A 19,507-nucleotide genomic window follows, 5' to 3' on the forward strand; every position below is an offset into this window, starting at 1 on the left:
TAAAATTATCTCCTAATAAAAACTTCATTTTAAAAATGCCAAGGAGTACTTCCCTGGTGGTCCAGTGGTTAAGACTCCGCGCTTCCACTGCAGGGGGTGTGGATTCAATCCCTGGTCAGGGAAGTTCCACGTGCGGAGCGGTGCAGCCAAAAAAAAAGCCAAGGAAAACCAAAGTTTCCCTACCCTCAGCTCACTGTCCTATTCTCTCAGGCTTGTGGATCAAATGCCAGATGAGTGTTCTGCCACCTAAAACCTTCTCCAGGTCTCCGGGCTGGCTCCCACTGGGGCAGGGGCAGCCTCTGGAGTGGCTCTGTCTGCTCGGAACAAGGGTCCCCAGGCTGCCCTGGTAGGCAAGGTCAGCTTACTGCTGGCTTGGCCAGCCTGCCTCTGAGTTTCAGGTCAATGAACAGAGTCAGGGCCACACATTTCTGTCTCTGGTCTTAAGTGTCCAGTGGGGCTTGTTCTCCTGCCGGCACTTTACAGACAGTCATGGAGGGTCCATATATCCCAAGGCACCCTGGAGGCCAGGGCTCCAGCCCCACGCCCTGCGGAGCCACCCTGGTGGCCAGCTGCTCGGGCACTTAGGCATTGGTGAGTTGTCAGGTGCTCTGTGCTCAACCCTGCCATTTGTTCTGTGCCAGCATGCACTGGGCCAGGCCTCTTTATGTGTCATCCAGTCCTCACTGCATAAGGCAGGGAAACTGAGGCTCGCAGTGTGCAGCCCCCACATGAAGTTGGGGTGTCAGGTACACAGAGACACCCAGGCCAAGGCTTCACTGCTCCGGCAGTGGAGGGCTCCAGGCATTTTGAAGACAGGCCCCACTGGAGTTTATTGGAGGTTCCCATCGCCCCACTGTGGTGCAGCAGGAACCAAGGAGGCCTCTGGAAGAACACTGGGTTGGGAGTCAGGACCTGAGTTCTGAGCCTCAACTTCTGTAAAGAAGATGGGCCAATGATGTGAGGGGTGTGTGGCCCACCAGAGGCTCTGAGGCTGGTACCCCTCCCGCACTGGATGATAGGTCTGGGGACAGGAGACCACTGGGTGGCCCAGTGAACTTTCCCCAAGCCTTACCACTGAGGTTTTCCAGACCTCTGGCCTCAATGTCCCCAGGCATTCAGTTTTCGATGATGATTAAGCTGTACTCACTCAGCACCTGTGTGTGTCAGACCTGAGATTACCAGAAGCGGCGGCCTCCTTACTCTGCTTTCAAGGGCACACCCCCCAGGCCTTGTCCCACTGGGCCTTGGGGGACAGTGACAGCACTGCCTACACCACTGAGCAGGCTGCTGGACCTGGTACAGTGGTCCAGAAATGGTCACAGTCTGCTCTTTGCTGCACACTCTGCCCACCTGTGTGGGCCCTGCCCCCGGAGGTCACCACTTTTCACCTCTGCATAGTTCTTACTCTTGGTGAGCTGTGTCCACAGACTGCAAAGGGGAACCAAGGATTAAACCCAGGAGGCCAGGCCTCCAGCTGCTTCATGACAGTTCCACCTCAGCATGTGGCTAAAGCCAGAAACCAGGGACTTCCCTGGCAGTCCAGTGGTTATGGCTTCCTACTCCCAATGCAGGGGGCATGGGTTTCATCCCTGGTCGGGGAACTGAGATCCCGCATGGCCCACGGTGTGCTCAAAAATAAAAAGTCAGAAACCAGGGTGCCCACCAGACCATGGCACACTCTGCACATCCCTGACCTGTGTCCAGTCCAGCTGTCAGCCTCCTGGTTCCCCACAATTAATATTACAAATCACATCACCCTGCTCCCCATGCCACCCACTGCCTCAAGATAGAACCTGAACCCCCTTACTCTGTTGCTGGAGGCTTTCATGGCAAGCTCTGCCTGATCCTCCACCCTTTCACCTACTATACCTCTCACTCACTGCCCTCCAGCCTAGGACCAGCACCTGCCCAGAAAGTTTTTCCCGTTGGCCGCCTCCTCCCTGCAGGCCTCCAGGTCATCCCCTGGTCTTGGGGCAAGTCCCCACCTCCCACCTGAATGTTGGTTATTCAGTTTGTCCCTGCCCTCTGCCCCAGAGTGTAGGTTCTCTGGACACAAGGTGAAGCTGGTGTCCCCTGGTACCTATACAGGGGAAGGAAGCAGGAATGTAGGCAGAAGGAATGGAGAGAGTAGGGCTCCAGCCCTGAAAGAGGGAAGGGCCTTCCCTGAGAGTCAGAAGGGGGACAGGGGAGCTGCCGAGCTGTTCCCCCAACCCTGACTCCAACCCTCCTCCAAAGAGAGGATATAGCTCTAGAGCTGAAAGGGAAGGGAGCAGAGGCCTGACTGCCCTCAGGGACCCTCTCCCAGCACCCAAGCTGGTAGGTTCACGGGGGTTGCAGGGGACAAGGGTGGGGCACCCCTCCTGCCCTTCCCGCTCTGGCACGGTGCTGCGGGGAGCTCGCCCGGCCAGCCAAACTCTCTTGAGCTGGACAAGGTCAGGGCTGCCGTGACAGGTGTCCCCACCCCTGGTAAGACACGGACAGGAGGCCGCTGCTCGGGGCGCTCTGTCCTCCCCGCCACTGCTCCAAAGGCTGCAGCTGGAGTGGGCAGAGTGGAGGGAGGTGAGGTCACGGCTTACGTCGAGCCCCGGCTCCGCACCGGCCACCCAGGCCTTCCCGGCGCTCTCCTTCCGGGTTTTGGACTTCCCAGGGAAGCGGCGCCCAGGGGGCGGGCCCTGCTGCTCTCAGCCCCGCCCGCTCCGGCCGGTTTGGGACGGGGCGGGGCTCCGGGTGTTCACACCCGCCCTGGGCCCAGGGCCGCGTGTCCTAATTTGGTCCTGGGGCAGTTCCCGGGCCACGAGTCGTAGCGTGCACCTTCCTGCGCCCCGGCCCGCCTCCACCTCTGGGAGCCTGACCCCAGCACCAGCTTTCTCTGAGCCCTTTGGTGTCAGCGCGGGAGTCCCGGGAGAGACTAGGTCCAGCGGGCGGCCGAGGGGTGCGGAACAGGCTGCCACCGAAGCAGTGCCAACCAGGGCCGGAGGCCTGGGGCGCCCTGCCACCCGCGGCCATTCTGCGCCCCCTCCGTTAGCTGGTTTCGGACCTGGGGTCAGAGCCCCCTCCCCTGCACCGCACAAGCCGCATCTCCTCAGCCCCGGCGGTTTGCGGTCAGGGCACGGCACCCGGGGCCCTGCGGACGGGGGAGATGGGCGCAGTGCGCACATTCAGGACGCGCCTCTCGCGGTCAGGCACGGGCTGGGTGCGGGGTCATCTCCCACGCGGAGAGAGCTCTGCGGCCTGGGCCAGGAGATGGCGCTCTGGCCGGCTGCGGCGGCCCCGAGCGCCCAGCTCTGAAGCAGGCTGCTGTCATTCCCAGGTGGGCCGCCAGGTGGGTCTCGCTATCGCGGCTAAGCGCCCCGGGCCGGGAGAGGAGTCGGGGCCGCACCTGCCGCCCCATCCCAACTACCCCGGCCCTCCCCAGAGCCCGGACGACCCCCGCAGCCATTGACTCGGGCTGGGGAGGATGCTGCCAGTGGCCCCTGAGTCACTGCCGCCCGAGGGTGACAGGGAGCGGCTCGGGAGTGGCCGGTGACCTCAGCCGGTGCTGACACAGGGTGACAAGGTGGGGTTGGGGGTCAGCCAGCACCCAGGGCAACGGAAGAGGGGAGGGCCAGGGCCTCCACTCAGCCAGGCAGGGCCAGCCCACCCCTATGTCCCTGTGCCTTCTGTTCAGGGAGCGGGCAGCACCCACAGAGGGACCCCAAAGCTAGGGCAGACCCTGGACCTGAGTGTGTCTGTTGAATACACAGCTGGTTCCCTGGGAGGGTTTCGATGCCAGCTGCCATGCTGTCTGCTCATTGGACACACTGGGTTATTTCAGCAGCTAGGCCACCTGGGCGGATGGCCACAGATAACCAATTCAGAGAGGAGAGGGAGGCTCAGAGAGGCTGAGGTTGGTTCCAGGTCACACAGCAGGATTGGAGGGGGTGGGACTGTGAGCCCCCTCCCCCAACTATACACACCCTGCTGGCTATGGGGAGGCAGAGGTTGGGGGACAAAGGGGTGTGAGTTCATTCCTCTTCTCCAGGGGCTGCCCAAGGGCTGTGAGCTGTGGGGCTAGGTCATTTGGGACTGGGCTAGCCCCAGGAAGGTGGGAGAGGGAGCCGGCAGGGATGCAGCTTCCGGGGGACCTGGATTGCCACACCAGGGCAGCAGAGAGACACAGAACACCCTGAAGATGGATGGGTGGGGGGCAGAGAGAGCCAGGTTGGGGTTAGGTCATTCCTCGGGAAGGACAGAGGATGCCCATGGGCTGGTGGCCAGAGCTGTACCTCTACCTCCCTGGGTGACAGGTGGGTCGGCCCTACCTGTGTGTCTACCAGGGCCTGTGTGAGTGAATTGTCTCAGGGAGCCAGCCCCCAGGAGCAGCCCTGACCCACAGGAGCCACAGCCAAGGTCAGCAGTGCTGAGCAGACTCACATACCCACTCCTGCTCACAACATTCTCTTCCCCACTTTGCCCGGGCACAGACTGAGCATGGGGGGCGGGGCGGGGAGCCACCCAGCTGGGAAGGGACAGGCCTGGGGTCTGTAAGTAGGAGTTGAGTTTGCATATCTGCAGGTGCCTGTGTTTTACCTACCTGGGAACAAGGGAGGGAGTTTCGAGATGATAATGTTCCCTCAGATTTTTTTTTCTGTGTGGCCGCACCGCGCAACATGCAGGATCTTGGTTCCCTGACCAGGGAACAAACCTGTGACCCCTGCAGTGGAAACAATGAGTCTTAACCGCAGGACCACCAGGGAAGTCCCATGTTCCCTCAGACTTTGAAGGCTTGACTCCCGACTCTTCCTACTGTTGCTCTTGGGAAATGGTTGTCATTTGAGTCCCGATCAGGCGTCCATGGTTTTTCGTGTTTCTGCACAAGCGTTTGGGCTTTTCCCTTTTTTCCAGCCGATCTGAGATTTCTGGGGTACCCGTGCTGAAGACCTCATTCTTGTCTTGGTCACTTCTAGGCCCTAGGCCCTCAATGTCCTTCAGTTCTTGGGAATTTTCTTATGTTATTTTTTTCATAATTTTCCTCTTTCCAGTTTTAGTTTTTTTCTGTTCTTTTGTTTGGGGATTTCTATTAATTGGCTGGTCATATCTCCTAGTTGAATCCTTTAATTGTCTTTTCTTCTATCTATTTATCTTTTTTAACTTCCTGGAATATTTGACTTCTTCTGACCCTGCAGTGGGATTTTAAATTCTAATTATTATGGTTTTTAAATTTTTTTAGAGAACTTAATAAATTTTTACCATTTGTCACACTTGCCTTATCTTCTTTTTATCTTTCCCTTTTCCTATCTGAACCATTTGGGAGTGAGTCTCAGACGTCCTGCCCTTTACTCCTTAATATTTCAGTGTCTTTTTCCAAAGAACAGGGTCGTTGTCTTATGTAACCACAGTATAGCAACCAAAATTAGGCAATTTCACATCAAACATGGCACGGTTCATCTAATCTGAAATCTAAATTTCAGTGATGACAGTTGTCCCAATAATGTCCTACATAGCATTATTCCCTGACCTAATCCAGGATCTGTATTGCATTTAGTTGTCCTAACCTATGACATACTTAATCCCCAGGGCCTCTCTCCTGTTCTCTGCACCGTTTATAGCATCACCTATAGGTGAGAAGATTTTTATTAGAAGCAGACCAGCACTAATGCCCTGAGCTAAGTGGCATGACACTGTCCCCATGGGAGCCATTTGACAAAGGAAGGTGACCACGTGCAGAGCCTGTTTGACTGTAGAAGGCAATGGACCATTTCTGTTTTGGCCCAGCAGTCAGAGATGGAGTTTATTCCTTTTTGGATCCCCAGCAAGATTTCTGGCACACTTAATAAGTGTGTAGGTACTTAACAAGGGTAGGTACAAGAGTAGGTACTTAACAAGTGCCTGTGATTATTTGACATGGGGAGTCTGGTTCTTTCACGATGCGCTGATCCTCTGCAGGTGGATTTGGCGTTGTGCACGGGTGTCTGTCTGTCTGTGTGTCTGTGTGTCTGTGTGCATGCATGTCTGGGCATGTGTGTGAAGGTGCACATAGACAGGGGCTGGGCAGAGGCTGCCGTGGTCACCTGCGGAGTCGTGAGCTCCTGATCGTCCATGCCAGGTGTTGACACATCTTGGGCACCTGTGTGTCTGCAAGCCCAGGTGGGCAGTAAAATATGCACATTTTGATGAAGTTGCCCTGGTCCTCACTCAGCCCCACGCAGCCGGGGCTCACGCTCAGATATCGCAAGTGTTCCTCTCTTGTCCCAGGAATGTGCAAAGGTCCTAAGGTTTGGGTGCTGGAAGATTGCCCAGTGGTCATGGGACATCTGAGCTTGCTGAGGTGCCCTCAATCCTGTCCTTGTGGTCCCTTCGGGAACTTTCGGCCTTGCTGGGTTCCAGAGGCCTCTGGTCTCTCCCTCCCCTTTCCTGCTGGATATAGCCCTCATCTCCCCCTCTCCCCGCCCCCTGACCTTATGGTTTTATAAGAGACAAAAGCCAGGAGACTGCACCAGCTTTGTACCCTGAAAGCTCTAAGTGGGGGCCTCCCCAGCCCAGCCAGCAGCTCTCTGCTTGAAGCGGGGCGGGGGGACCAGGCAGGAGAGGTTTTCAAGGAGCTGCTTTGCCAAGACTGTGTGTATCTGGGTGCGTGTGTGTGAAGACGAGGGTCTTGAGGGGGATATAGGGTGGGGGAAGGGAGGGGTCTTGAGAGATGGTGGTGGGTGTGGATTTTCACATGAAGCAAGCAGGAGGCACAGGCTGGGTACCCCCAGTGTTTGCACACACAGCGCAGTCTGAGATGTGCGAGCCCCCTCCCTTCTGCCCTGCTGAGGGGAACTGTCACCCTAAACCGCCTGCAGGCCTCCAGTAAACCAACCTAGGCCCCCGCCCGCCCATGTAAGTGGAACTGTGGGGCAGCGGAGAGCTCTGCCATGAAAAAATCATGAGGACACCAAGCTGTGGGCCTGTTTCAGGAACAATGCAGGAGGCTGGTCCCTGGGTGCCTGCCAAGCTGGACCCTAGGAGAAGGTGATGGGCCCAGGAGTGAAGAAATCAGGGCCTCAGGCTGTGCCCGGCAGCATCTGGACCAGCAGAGTGGCCCTCACCTCCTTGCGGGGCCAAGAAGTCCGGGGGCAGAGGGCCAAAGGGGTGGCGGAGGCCTGGCCGTGGGAGGGGCAGAGTACCCGGGATGGCCTGGGAGAGGAATGCCAACTAGAGCAGCAGCTGGTCAGGGCCTGGGGCTGAGGCGCAGGCTCCGGAAAGTGGGGTGGGGCACTGGGGATCTCCTCTGTGAGGAGTAATTCCCAGAGACTCACTGCCCTGCGGAATGGGTCTGTCTGGCATTGCTCAGCGCAGGGGGCCAAGACTTTAGTCTGGGAAAGGTGTGACTGTGGAGGTCCCTCAGCCGGTGGGGCTGTCCTGGCCTCCATCCTGGGCCATTTCCCAGTTTCCAGGCTCCAGGCCAGCTGAGGTGGGGAGGGCCCCTTCCCCCAGCCTGCACACACAGAGCACCTGTGCCAACTCACACCACCAGCATCAGTGTTGCCCGGGCACTGAGCCTGGTGCATGCGCTGGTCACCATGGCAGCAGGTAGTGTGCTGGCAGGAGCCCAGCCTGGGCTCTAGCATCTAGGGCTGGCTGTCTAGACAGGCGGAGGTGGGCGTGCTTTCCCTGGTAGCGCCAGAGGGGCCTGGCTGGGTGGAGTGGGAGGTGGACCCTCCAAATGGCCAAGCCTGCCCATCCCCCAGCACCCCAGGAAAGGAACGGTTTCCTGAGAGCTCCAGGGTGGATGCCAGGGGCCTGGGGGGCTCTAAGGCCCTCTCTGCTCTTGGCCCTAGCTGGATACTAAGAGGGCAAGAGGCTGAGGATCGGCCCCAGCCTTTTCTGCTGGAGCCTCTGACAGCCGAGGCCACCCCTGCCCTCTGGGCCCAGCTGTGGCCATAAGGGTCCATCTGGCTGTGTCCATCTGCAGGTGGCCACTCCCTGAAGCAGGGAGCCAGAGGTGCTGCCCACCTTAGGAAAAGGTGCCTTCCTCAAGTCAAACATATTAAAGTTGGTGTGTCAGGTGGCCTGACGTCTGTGCCCAGGCCTGGTCCAGGTTGCAGATGTGAGCCCAGGGTGGTGTGGACACACTGGGTTTGTGCCCTCACCCCTGGGAAGGGACTGTGTCAGGTTCAGAAGTGAGCAGGGGCAGGTGAATGGGGGTCCCAGAGTGGCAGGGACTTTGGATGCCCCAGAGTGTAGGCTGGACAGGGCAGTGGTGGGCACGTTTGTGTGCCCCAAGTGGGTGGCTGTGTGGACAAGTTCTGGCAGGGGGGATGGGGTTCTGTGAGAAGGGTGCTCCCTATTGCCTGAGGGTGCTGCCACGGGGCTGCAACACCCAGCCCATCACAGGCTCTCATAAGGAGTGTACATCTGGGGTGTGAGGGGCGCCCCTGAAACAGATTCCCTTATGCTGTGCACAGCCTGGTCGCCCTGCTGGGCAGATATGAGTGGGCTCTGAGGCTGGGATCCAGAGCATCTCCAGACTGGGGCTGACCCAGCAGGTGGCCATGGCTCACTCTGCCCAGTTCCTGTCTGTGTGTACTTAAACACACACACACACACACACACACACACACACACACACACACACACGAGGGGCCCAGACTCCCATGCACCCCACCCCATCTATCAGCAGAGGCTCAGCCCATCACATAAGAATCCCACAGCAAACATTCACAGGCACTTATTAAGTACCTACTGTGTGCCAGAATCTTTCGGGGGATCCAGAAAGGAACCATGACCCTAGCAGGCAGCTGGACGAGGGCCTGAGATCCTGAGGGGGAGGGAGGGAGGGGGGACCATCTGTGCAAACTACCTCCCTCCGAGGAAGCCTGGGCTGGAAGCCTCGCCTCTCAGAGTCCCCCTGGGGCCTGAAAGGCCAGCCCATGGCTCACACCCCTGGGTTAGTGCCAAGGAGCCCCACCCCACCTCCACCTGGGGCTGTGGGGCCCTAGAATTGAGAGGCCACAGGCCCTTCTTTCTGGCTCTGCTGCTGAGAAGCTGCCTGGAGCCAGGCCCACTTAGCGCCTGGCGGCTGGGCTTCCTCCCGTGGGGCACGTGATGCCCATGAGCGCCCTGCCAGCACCAGTCAGCGCTAATGAGGCCGTCATGCTAATCGGAACAGGCCAGCTCCTTTGCAGCCTGACTGGGAGTTGGGGGTGCAGAGGAGAGACCAGTGCCCATGCCTGGTGGTGGCCATGGGCACAGCTGCCCCTCAGCCCACCCCCCCCACCCCCGTACACATGTGACCTGAAGTGTGGACAGCATCATGGCTTGTATCTCCAAACCAGGACATTTCCCTGGGCAACCCAGTCCTATAGGAACTTGGGGGGATTTTTTGTGGGCATCATCTCTGGGGAGGGGGGCGCAACCCCAGATTGCATCTCCCTACCATGGGGTACCTGGCACGCAGCCTAGCCAGGCACACAGTCGATGCCCTATAAACGTGTGGGTCGCAGAGGTGGACAACAGTAGCCCCCAGGGAGAGCCAAGACCAGCCCCTCGCGCAGCTGACCTGTGGCGTGCACTATGCTGTCATGGGGATTTGTGTGCAGGCCTACCTCCCTGAACCCCAATCTGAAACCCCCAAGCAAGGAATCGGGGCTCCTGGTCTCCTCCTCAGTGTCTGCACGTGCCTGGGGAGGTCATTGTCCGGGACCTGGAAAATGGAGGAACGACTCCTGACCCACGTGCCCCTCTGCCCCACCCACTCCCTGGGGCCTATGCATGCCCGGCCCAAGGCCCCTTCATTCTATTGGACCCCCATATGGCCTCGAAAGGGATGGAGGGGTGATGCCTAGAACATCAAGGGCAAGACTCTGGGGGTCGTGGCTGGAAGTGCCCGGTGGCTCCCAGTCCTGGTCCCCAGAGCAGGGAGGCCTGAGGGTCACACGCTGTGATGAGGAAGAGGACACCAAGGCTGGCCCGGGCCCAGGACAGGCAGCTCTGGTTTCACTACTTGGCTCCTGGCCCCTGAGGCAGGTGCAAGAGACAGACAGGCAGGGCAAAGCTGAGCAGGCCCGCTGCAGCTCCCGAAGACAGCCCCCCCAGGCCTAGCGTCGAGGGCGCGGGGAGGTGCAATGGGGCGGCCCCAGAGGCTGGGCTGGGAGATGCCGGGTCAGAGATAGCCAGCTCTGGCTTCTCCTAGCCTGCTGGCCTCGTCCCTCTGCTGGGAAGGCTTCGCCCTATGTGATCCCCGGACCCAGCCCTTAAAGACCCCACAGTCAGGCCAGTCGCTCTGGCAATGTGAACGGCAGATCAGGGGTCTCCAAGGCCACCATCAAGGCTGGCTTCACCAGAGCTTGCCCGTAGAAGACAGAGCAACCTTACGGGCCCTGAGAGTTGCTCAGGGTACAGGGCTCAGGTCAGAGCCTGGCCCCGTGACCCCGAGTCTGACAGCCTGCCACCTCCTTGTGCTGCCTGGAATCATGTCTGCTCCACGTTCATGCTCCCATGTCACCCTCCCACTGTGCAACCTGCAAGGCGGGTGTAACTCTCCATCATACAGCTGCCACCTCAGCCCAAACCAAGGGCCCTTTTCCCAGGGCCCAACACACCAGGCTCCCCGGCCAGTGTGCATTCGGCCAAGCGGCTGCCTCTCCACACCTGGCTCGGATCTGGGTGCCATGGGCGCCAGGATGGGGGTGGGGCGCCGACAGCCCTGCCTACCACTTTCCCAGCCACAGGCCACCCTCGGGAAGCATCAGACTCAGGGCTGCAGGCTGTGACCCAGGGGCCACTGAGGGGGATGGCATGCGACTCGGCTGCAGCCACCCGGGTTGGGGGCCTTGCCGCACTCCTGGCAGCAGGAATCAGAGAAGCAGTAACTGGATCTGGCGGCTGAGGGTGGAGGGCTGCGATCGGGTTGCGGCCACATGCAAGTTTTCCACCAGGCGGCTTTCTCTACCTCAGGAAAGAGCTGGGCTGGGCTGGGGAGTCTGTGCGGTGGGTCTGGGGGCCCGGAGGTGGGGGGCAAGGAGAGAGGCCAAGACGTGCAGTGGCCAGAGGCCGGGGCACAGGGCCCGCGTTGGGGTCCGGGCAGCTGCCAGTGAAGACGAGGAGGTGGTCGGCCCTGCGGCGGGTGGCGCTCTCCAGCCCTGCCGGCCCTGGGCTCTGGCCCCTGGGCAGTCCGGGAGTGGCTGAAATCCAAGCTGGGGTAACGAAAGTCTGCTGCTGTTCCTAAGCCGGCACAGCTCTGATCCGCCCTCCCACCCGCCCTCTGCTGCCCGCTGGCCATGTAAGAGCTGCCTGGGCCCGTGACCGCTGGCCAGAGGCAGCATCCGAGCGGGCAGCAGGTCCATGACGCCGGCTGGGCCTGGGGGCCACGGGCCGACCCCGTCGAGCCAGGCCTCTGGGGGACCTCGGGGGCCGTGAGCACACAGAGAGAGCTTCCCAGGCCCCTCCTGGGGACCTCAGCCAGGCCCGAAGATGCCCACCAATGGCCTACACCAGGTGCTGAAGATCCAGTTCGGCCTCGTCAATGATACTGACCGTTACCTGACGGCTGAGAGCTTCGGCTTCAAGGTCAACGCCTCAGCACCCAGCCTCAAGAGGAAGCAGATGTGGTTGCTGGAGCCAGACCCGGGCCAGGGCACAGCTGTGCTGTTTCGCAGCAGCCACCTGGGCCGTTACCTGTCAGCCGAGGAGGACGGGCGCGTGGCCTGCGAGGCGGAGCGGCCGGGCCGCGACTGCCGCTTCCTGGTCCTGCCGCAGCCTGATGGGCGCTGGGTGCTGCAGTCGGAGCCGCACGGCCGCTTCTTCGGCGGCACTGAGGACCAGCTGTCCTGCTTCGCCACAGCCATCACCCCGGCTGAGCTGTGGACCGTGCACCTGGCCATCCACCCGCAGGCCCACCTGCTGAGTGTGAGTCGGCGGCGCTACGCGCACCTGTGCCCGCAGGAGGACGAGATCGCGGCGGACAGCAACACACCGTGGGGCGTGGACGCGCTCGTCACGCTCATCTTCCAGAACCGGCAGTACTGCCTCAAGTCCTGCGACAGCCGCTACCTGCGCAGCGATGGCCGCCTTGTCTGGGAGCCCGAGGCTCACACCCGCTACACGCTCGAGTTCAAGGCGGGCAAGCTGGCCTTCAAGGACTGTGACGGCCGCTACCTGGCACCCGTGGGACCCACAGGCACGCTCAGGGCTGGCCGCAACACACGGCCCGGCAAGGACGAGCTCTTCGACCTGGAGGAGAGTCACCCGCAGGTGGTGCTGGTGGCCGCCAACCACCGCTACGTGTCCGTGCGGCAAGGTAAGGAGGGTGCGGGGCCAGCCATGCTCTCAGCGTGGGGCTCGTGCAGCGAGTGGCACTGCGGCTGATGGGTGGGGACATGTGTGTGGCAGCACACAGCGTAGGTGGGTGGGCTGTGGGCCACGTATGGGGTCCCTGCTGAGCCTCGGGCCCGCTGGACAGCTACTGGATGCAGGATGGGCAGCGCTCATCTGGAGGTGGTTGAGGCCCAGGCCAGCTGCTATGAGGGGTAGGAGGGCAGGCCCCGCCCACACTGGGCTGGCCCCCTGCCCGCCCCTCCCCTTCCCTTCTAACATCCCACTTCTGAACTTTAAAGGGTTTGGAAGGCGACCAAGGGCAGGGCAAGGAGAGACACCAAGAGTGGAGTGGGGAGGGGTCTTGGGGTTCCTCCAGTCCAGCGGGATGTAAGCGGCCCCTCCAGGGCCTGGACTCCTTGGTGGGGAGACACTGTCTCTACCCAACAGGTGTGGCGTGGCTCCCCCCAAGTCCTGGATCATCGGTCACCTGCTTCATGTGACCGGTGGGCCCTTCCACATGTGATCACATGCCTGTGGGGTGAACGTGGGCAGTTCCTACTTCCCCTCAAAGAAGGTGAGGTCCCAGAGTGGCCCCAAGCTGCTTGGGCTCCTGGCTCTGTGCACCCAGGAGTGGCTGGGCATACCCTGAGCCGGCTCACTGCCACCACCTGGTCCAGAAGGGAGAGACCCGGCCCTGAGCACCTGGAGGGGTGGCCCAGCTGTGGCTCTAGGGGCCCCGGCCTGTAGTCCAGGTCTTCAAGGCTAGCGCAGAGCAGGGACCGGCATTCAGCAAACACCCCCCGGCACTTGCGGCATGTGGTCGGGTCCTGGGGCGTGAGGGAAGACAGACAGCCCCGGTCCTTCCCATGTCAGGTCCTACTGTCTGGCCACACTGCTTTCTGGCCTGGGCCAAGGCCCATATGCTTGGCTTGTCATTAAAAGGTGGGCAGCAGTGTGAAAAAGCTTTCTCTGTGAGTCAAAGGAGATGCTGGATACAAAGTGTTTGTCCCTGTTCAGCTTGTGAGTCTTGTGGTGGTGGTAGTGGGGATGGTGCTGAAGCTGGAGGTGATGGTGGTGGTGATGGTAGTGATGGAGATGGTGATGATGGTGGTGATGATGATGGTGGTGGTGAGGGATGGTAGCTGTACAAACCACTTTTCATTCTCTGGACTACCCTGCGTCTGACCCCATCCCTTTAATGGGGGATGTCCCCCACAAAGGACCAGATTTGCCTCCCACTATAGAGGCCAGAGGTACCGCACATTCGCCTCCCTGCTTTGCTTACAATAAGCCTGAGGGCATAGGACCCGGCCCCGAGATATTCAGATGTTGACTTGGCTACCAGTGATTCGAGCAAGTGGAGTGTGGCATCTCAGTGCTGCGGGAGGAGGGGAGCGGTGCCACTAGATTCCAAGGTAGCTGGAGTGGCGGCTTCTGTGGAGCGGCGGTGCCTCGGTCCCTGTCACTTTGCTGGTCAGGCAGCCCCCAAACCCGTCTCCTTCCCCCTGGAGTGTTTGTGAGCACCCTGGCTTCTCCTGCCAATATTTTTTTTTTGCAGCCTCTATCAGCCAGGCTGTTTCTGCTGTGCCCGCTGCCGGCCCTCACTGATGTGGCATTGCTGCGGGGCCGCCCAGCAGGCAGTGTTCGTTGCTGCAAGTAACAATGGCCGCAAATTGGCTTAAGCCACAAGGACACTGATTATCTCACCTAAACGGAAGTCTGCAGGCACGGGGGTGGTGGGATCCCCGGCAGGCACCACTGCCAGCTCAGTGGCATCACCAAAGTCCTCCACTCTTTCCTCTTCGAGGAACCTCTCTCCCAGGACAGCTCTGACCTCACGCTGGTGCCCTTGTGGTCACAAGACGGCTGCTGCTGTTCCAGGCTCACATCCAGACAGGACAAAGTCCAAAGGAAAGAGGGGCACTGGCTCTTCTGAGTCTTCGCAGGAGTAAGGAAAGTTCTCCTGTAAATGCTCTCAGATACCCCTTCTTGCTCAGACACCCACCACTTGACCAATACCCCCGGAACGGTGGGGTCCACACTCTTTGCGGGCAACCAGGACTCCGTGGAGCCTCTCCTGCCTCAAGGTCGGGGCCCCAGGAGCAGCCGGCTGTGTGAGATGGAGCCCCTAGGCTGCATCCTGTCTGGAACGGGTGTGTGTGGGGCAATGCTGGGGACACCAATGGCTTGGCCTCGGAGATGGGGGTGGAGGTGCAGCCTCGCTCCCCACTTAGCCCCTGTGGGGATGGCTCCCTCACCTCCTCAGGTCTGCTTCAGTGAGGCTGTCCCTGGCCAAAACCCACAGCATTCATGGGCACTGGATGTACCACCATTCTTGTTGTCCGCCGCCCCCCATGGACCAGTGCTAGAAGGGCAAGGGCCGCTGTCTGTTTTGTTACTGATGGCGGGCCCAGGGGCAGCTGGCGCTCACTTTGTTCAGTATTGCTGATGGGACGGTGGGATTGGCAGTGAGAATGCTGGGTCACCTTCTTTGGCTCTGAGCAATGATCTGTGTGAGAAGGGTGACAGACCCCAGCCTGGGGGGCTTTGGAGGGTACAGCCATGAAGGGTGACAGGTCCTGACCTCTGCAGTCTGGGCTCTACCTGCTGCGGGTAGGGCAGGGCAGGATGTGGCCCTGACCCTCAGGCTCTGATGGGGGTCTGCCACACTCCCTCCTGCTCCCCTAGCTGGAGCCACTGGAGCCCAGCCTCAGGGGACCTCTGTGATCTGCCATCTCTCTTGGAGTGGCCAGTTGTGATGGAACAGGGATGTGGTTTAAGGGAAGATACTGGGGAGGCTCCACGGCCTGCCTGCTGCCCCCCATCCTGGTCATGGATGACCCCTTCGTCTCCCTCCCAGGAACCCCAGGCAGAGCCCCAAGTAGACTTGCCCTCCCTCAGGGTTCTCGGGAGACCACGCACATGTGAGTGAGGGGCTGGGGAGGTGACAGGGGTCCAATCCCTGCTCAGCGCCCAGGAGCAAACCCCAGGCCCCTGCTGTGTCCTGAGCCACGGCTGGGGAAGGACAGGGACCCCAGTGTCCATCCAGTGGCTTAGGGAAGAGTTATAAATAGAGGCCGGTGTAAGTCCTGGGTCGAGAGAGCAGGAGCGAGCAGATTACCTGACGATTAGCAGAGGCAGGGGATTTGCCAGCACGGAAGGGCCTGGTTCCTGGGGCTGCGGTGGGAGCTGGGCAAGTACCTTTAGGGAGCAGTGTGTATTGGTCCATGACGCACCCACTTGGTGCTGGGGCAGAGCTCCAAATCTTCTAGAGTCCAGAGGGTTCTAGATGAGACCCCCGCTGACTTCAGGATTGCCCCAAGAGCATGCCTCCCCATCCCTCTGCTCCCCACCCCACCCAGGGTGAGGCGTGAGGGGCTTCCCATCTCCTCCCTCCAGGGATCAATGTCTCAGCCAACCAAGACGAAGAACTGGATCATGAAACTTTCCTGATGCAAATTGACCGGGAGACAAGGAAGTGCACCTTCTACTCCAGCACTGGGGGCTACTGGACCCTGGTCACCCACGGGGGGATCCAGGCCACAGCCACACAAGTGTGAGTGCACCATCCCCACCTCTATGACCACCTTCACCTCCACCTCCACCATCACCATCACCACCTCCACCATCACCATCATCACCTCCACCATCACCAGCTCTACCAACACCATCACCACCACCACCTCCACCATCACCATCATCACCTCCACCATCACCACCACCTCCACCATCACCATCATCACCTCCACCATCATCTCTGTTACCACTACCACCTGCATCACCACCTCCACCTCAACCACGGGGACCACACAGCAGCCCAGCCAGGGAAGAATGCCCACTGGGGTGAGGGACAGCTCTTAATGGTGGTGGGGGTATCAGCGGAAGGCAAGTGCCTGTCCCTCCCCCTGAGGGAGTGGTATTGGACTTGAGGGGGATGGGGAGGCCTGACCCTAAGCCCCCACGTCCTGCTCCTCTGAGGGGACCTTGACCTGCCCCTTCCAGTTCTGAGAACACCATGTTTGAGATGGAGTGGCGAGGTCGGCGGGTGGCCCTCAAGGCCAGCAATGGGCGCTATGTGTGCATGAAGAAGAATGGGCAGCTGGCGGCCATCAGCGATTTTGTGGGTGAGCACTCCCCTCATTCCCTGCGGAGACTGGGGTGGGGGCCCTCTGCCTGGGGACAGGGCCAGCTCGGAGACCCTGTCTCCACGAGGGCTGGCCCCGCTCCTTCCCCGTGAAGCTGCTGCTGTCCAAGACAGCAGTCATACTTGCTAGTCCAGACCATCGTTCCTGACGTGGGGGAGCAGATCCAGAGCACCCTGATCACTGCTGCACATTTGGGGAACCGGGGGCTCAACGGCCGCAGGCCCCTGGCTAAGGCCACACAAGACAATGGCAGTGGCAGATCGAGGCACACAGGCTGGGCAGTGAGTCCGGGCCTGGAGCTCTTCCAGGGGAGCTCCGTTAAGGCCCCTCAACCCCTTTCTCACCATCAGGTGAGGACGAGGAGTTTATCCTCAAGCTCATCAACCGGCCCATCCTCGTGCTGCGGGGCCTGGACGGCTTCGTCTGCCACCGCCGAGGCTCCAACCAGCTGGACACCAACCGCTCCGTCTACGACGTGTTCCACCTGAGCTTCAGCGACGGCGCCTACCAGATCCGAGGTGCGGGCGTGCGGGATGGGGGCGGGGGGAGCGCGAGGAGCTGGGGCCCGGAGAGAGTGGGGGGCGCCGAGGGGGATAGGGGGAGCGCGGAGCCGGGAGCGTGCCGCCCGCCGACCGCCGACCGCCGCTCCCCTTATCCCCCAGGCCGCGGCGGCGGGTTCTGGCACACCGGCAGCCACGGCAGCGTGTGCAGCGACGGCGAGCGCGCCGAGGACTTCCTGTTTGAGTTCCGTGAGCGCGGCCGCCTGGCCATCCGCGCCCGCAGCGGAAAGTACCTGCGCGGCGGCGCCTCGGGGCTGCTGCGCGCGGACGCAGACGCCCCGGCCGGGTTTGCGCTCTGGGAGTACTGAGTGCCGTTCTCCTGTCCCCCATTAAACCGTGTCTGTGACCAGCGGCTCGCGGGTCAGTGGCGCCGCTCAGGGTGGGGAAGGGTGTGCGCGGAGGGTCTGCAGGCTCGCTGGTCTCAGAGTGCTGCACGGGAGCAGTCCCCGGCCCCTCCGCCCTGGGGTTCCTGCGATGGCCGCTGGACAACTACCCCCTCCCCCCCATCCCTCATACCCAGAAAATCCAAGGTTGGGGCTTGTCCAGGGGGGTCCAGCCGATTGAACGTCCCACAACCCCATCCTGGACAACCAGTCCCGGGCCTCCTCTTGTCCGCCCCCCGCCCCCGGGATTGTCTCTCCTTGGCGAACGTCCCCTCCCTAAGCCCGGGAGAGGGGACCCCCACTCTACTCAGCAGGACCGGGGTAGGGGTGGGGGAGCTGGAAGGAGCCTGGTCCTAGGCCCCAGCAAGTCAGGTAGGTCAGAGGGTCTTTGGAGTCTCCATAGCGCACATCACTGCTCCCTTCCCCAAAGGCAGGGTCTTAAGAGAATCCTGGAAGCACCTGATGGAGAAGTGACACCCACCTGTCCCAAACAGGGCTGTGTGGTCAGCCATGGGGGAGAGGACCCTTCTCAGCCTCTGCACCAGCCTGCTGCCACCCAGCCTAGGAAGGGTGGATGACCAGGACAAGGCCCATGGTTCACCCACATGCCTCCCCAAACCAGCTGGCACCCAAAACCCCTGGGTCCCCAAGGACCCCCACCCAGGGCAGTGTCTCTTATGAGCTGGGTAACCTTGGACCATTGGAGGTGGGAGTGGGGTGAGAGGCATGCCCCCTGGGATTGGCCTGGCCCTTGGGGACTGGGGTGATGGAGGGCTGGGGGTACAGTCTAGAGCCTGAAGTAGGGGGAGACCACAGACACAGGTGACCTCATGGACCCTTCCCCTCAGCCCACACCCCTCTCCCCACCCTGGGCAGCCCCCACCCTTGCCTGGGGCCTGAAGCCCCACCTCCAGTGAGTCTGGCCAGTGTGAGGCACTTTGGGAAAGGAGGGCAGCAAGGAAGGGGTGCAGAGCTGGTTCCAGAGGGGAGTGGACACATATGGCCAGGGAGGACAGGAAGGGGTGAGGCATCCTGGGGGTGGGGAAGACCAGCAAGGACCCCTCCCCAGTCTCTCCCCAGGGCCCCCCTTGGCTGACTCCCCACCTTGCTGGCCTCCCCTCACCTTAGGAATGAAGAAGGGCTGGGAGCCAAATGGGCCAACACACTTCAAAGTGGGCTCCGACTGACCGCGCAAGTACCCAGATGCAGGAGCCCGGGCCCAGAGGGACCGAGTGACTGTCCTGAGCTGTGGTCTGCACTGCCCCCTGGTGGCATATGGGACAGGAAGGTTGGGGGCCCATCTGCGGGGCACTCTTGACCTGAAAGAAGCTGGCACCAGAGCTCAGGTGCTCCACAGGGTGCCAAGGAGGGGTCTCCTGTTTGCTGACATTGGCCAGACAGTGGACTTGGCTTCAGACAATCGCTGAGTGGAGCCCGCACAGCCTGGGGCAGCAGCTGGCGAGGGGAGGCAGGGAAGAGTGCTTGGGGGTCCCTTTGGGCTGGACTGGCCACTCCATCCTCCCCCATGGCACTCAGGGAGGTGACAGAAAGATGACCCTCAGAAACAGCTGGGGACAGGACTAAGGGGGTGCAGGCCCTTCACTGGCTGGGCCACAGCTCCCCTCCACGCTGCATTAAGGACCAGCAGAAGCTGGAGGTGGACTGCTTGCTCATCCGTGGAGAAAGCAGCTGTCACACTGCTCCCAGCAAACTCAGGGACAGAAGGAACAGGACAGTACTGAGTGGGCTGGCCCCCCTCCCCATCCTCCTCCCACCCTGAAGAACCCTTCAGTGCTGGGTCCATGTGGCGATCAGCCACTCTCCCAGACCCCAACTCGGAGCACCCCACCAGCCCCCCTCCCTCCATGGAGGGCGACAAGGAGGTGGCCTTGGTCCTCCTGGGCAGCGACCTTCATGGCCTGAACGGCCCTGCAGGGACCACTTCACTCCAGTGTTGAAGCTTCCTGCTGGCCTGAGGGCCCCCTAGAGGTCAGTTCAAGGCTCATCTGGGCCGTGCAGTGGCTACCAGACTTGTTGGGGGCTTGGAGCTGGGGGTGTGTCCAGGAATCCAGGTCAAACCTGCCACCAGACTGAAGGGGGAGAGCAAAAAAACAGCCAAGGCCAAGGCAGAGCACCAGAA

General features: G+C 61.0%; 1 protein-coding gene across 1 annotated transcript; it reads left to right on the forward strand.

Moving 5' to 3' along the window:
• The first annotated feature begins 11,409 nt into the window (after window positions 1–11,409).
• On the forward strand, window positions 11,410–17,329 carry FSCN2 (fascin actin-bundling protein 2, retinal). The gene is made up of 5 exons (XM_024761139.1): window positions 11,410–12,262; window positions 15,679–15,835; window positions 16,282–16,403; window positions 16,775–16,942; window positions 17,087–17,329. Exons 1-5 carry the CDS (start codon window positions 11,437–11,439, stop codon window positions 17,290–17,292), a joined length of 1,479 nt encoding a protein of 492 aa, XP_024616907.1. The 5' UTR covers window positions 11,410–11,436; the 3' UTR covers window positions 17,293–17,329.
• The last annotated feature ends 2,178 nt before the right edge of the window (window positions 17,330–19,507 follow it).

Source organism: Neophocaena asiaeorientalis, unplaced genomic scaffold, assembly GCF_003031525.2.
Source record: "Neophocaena asiaeorientalis asiaeorientalis breed wild unplaced genomic scaffold, Neophocaena_asiaeorientalis_V1.1 scaffold30, whole genome shotgun sequence".
NCBI lineage: Eukaryota > Metazoa > Chordata > Mammalia > Artiodactyla > Phocoenidae > Neophocaena > Neophocaena asiaeorientalis.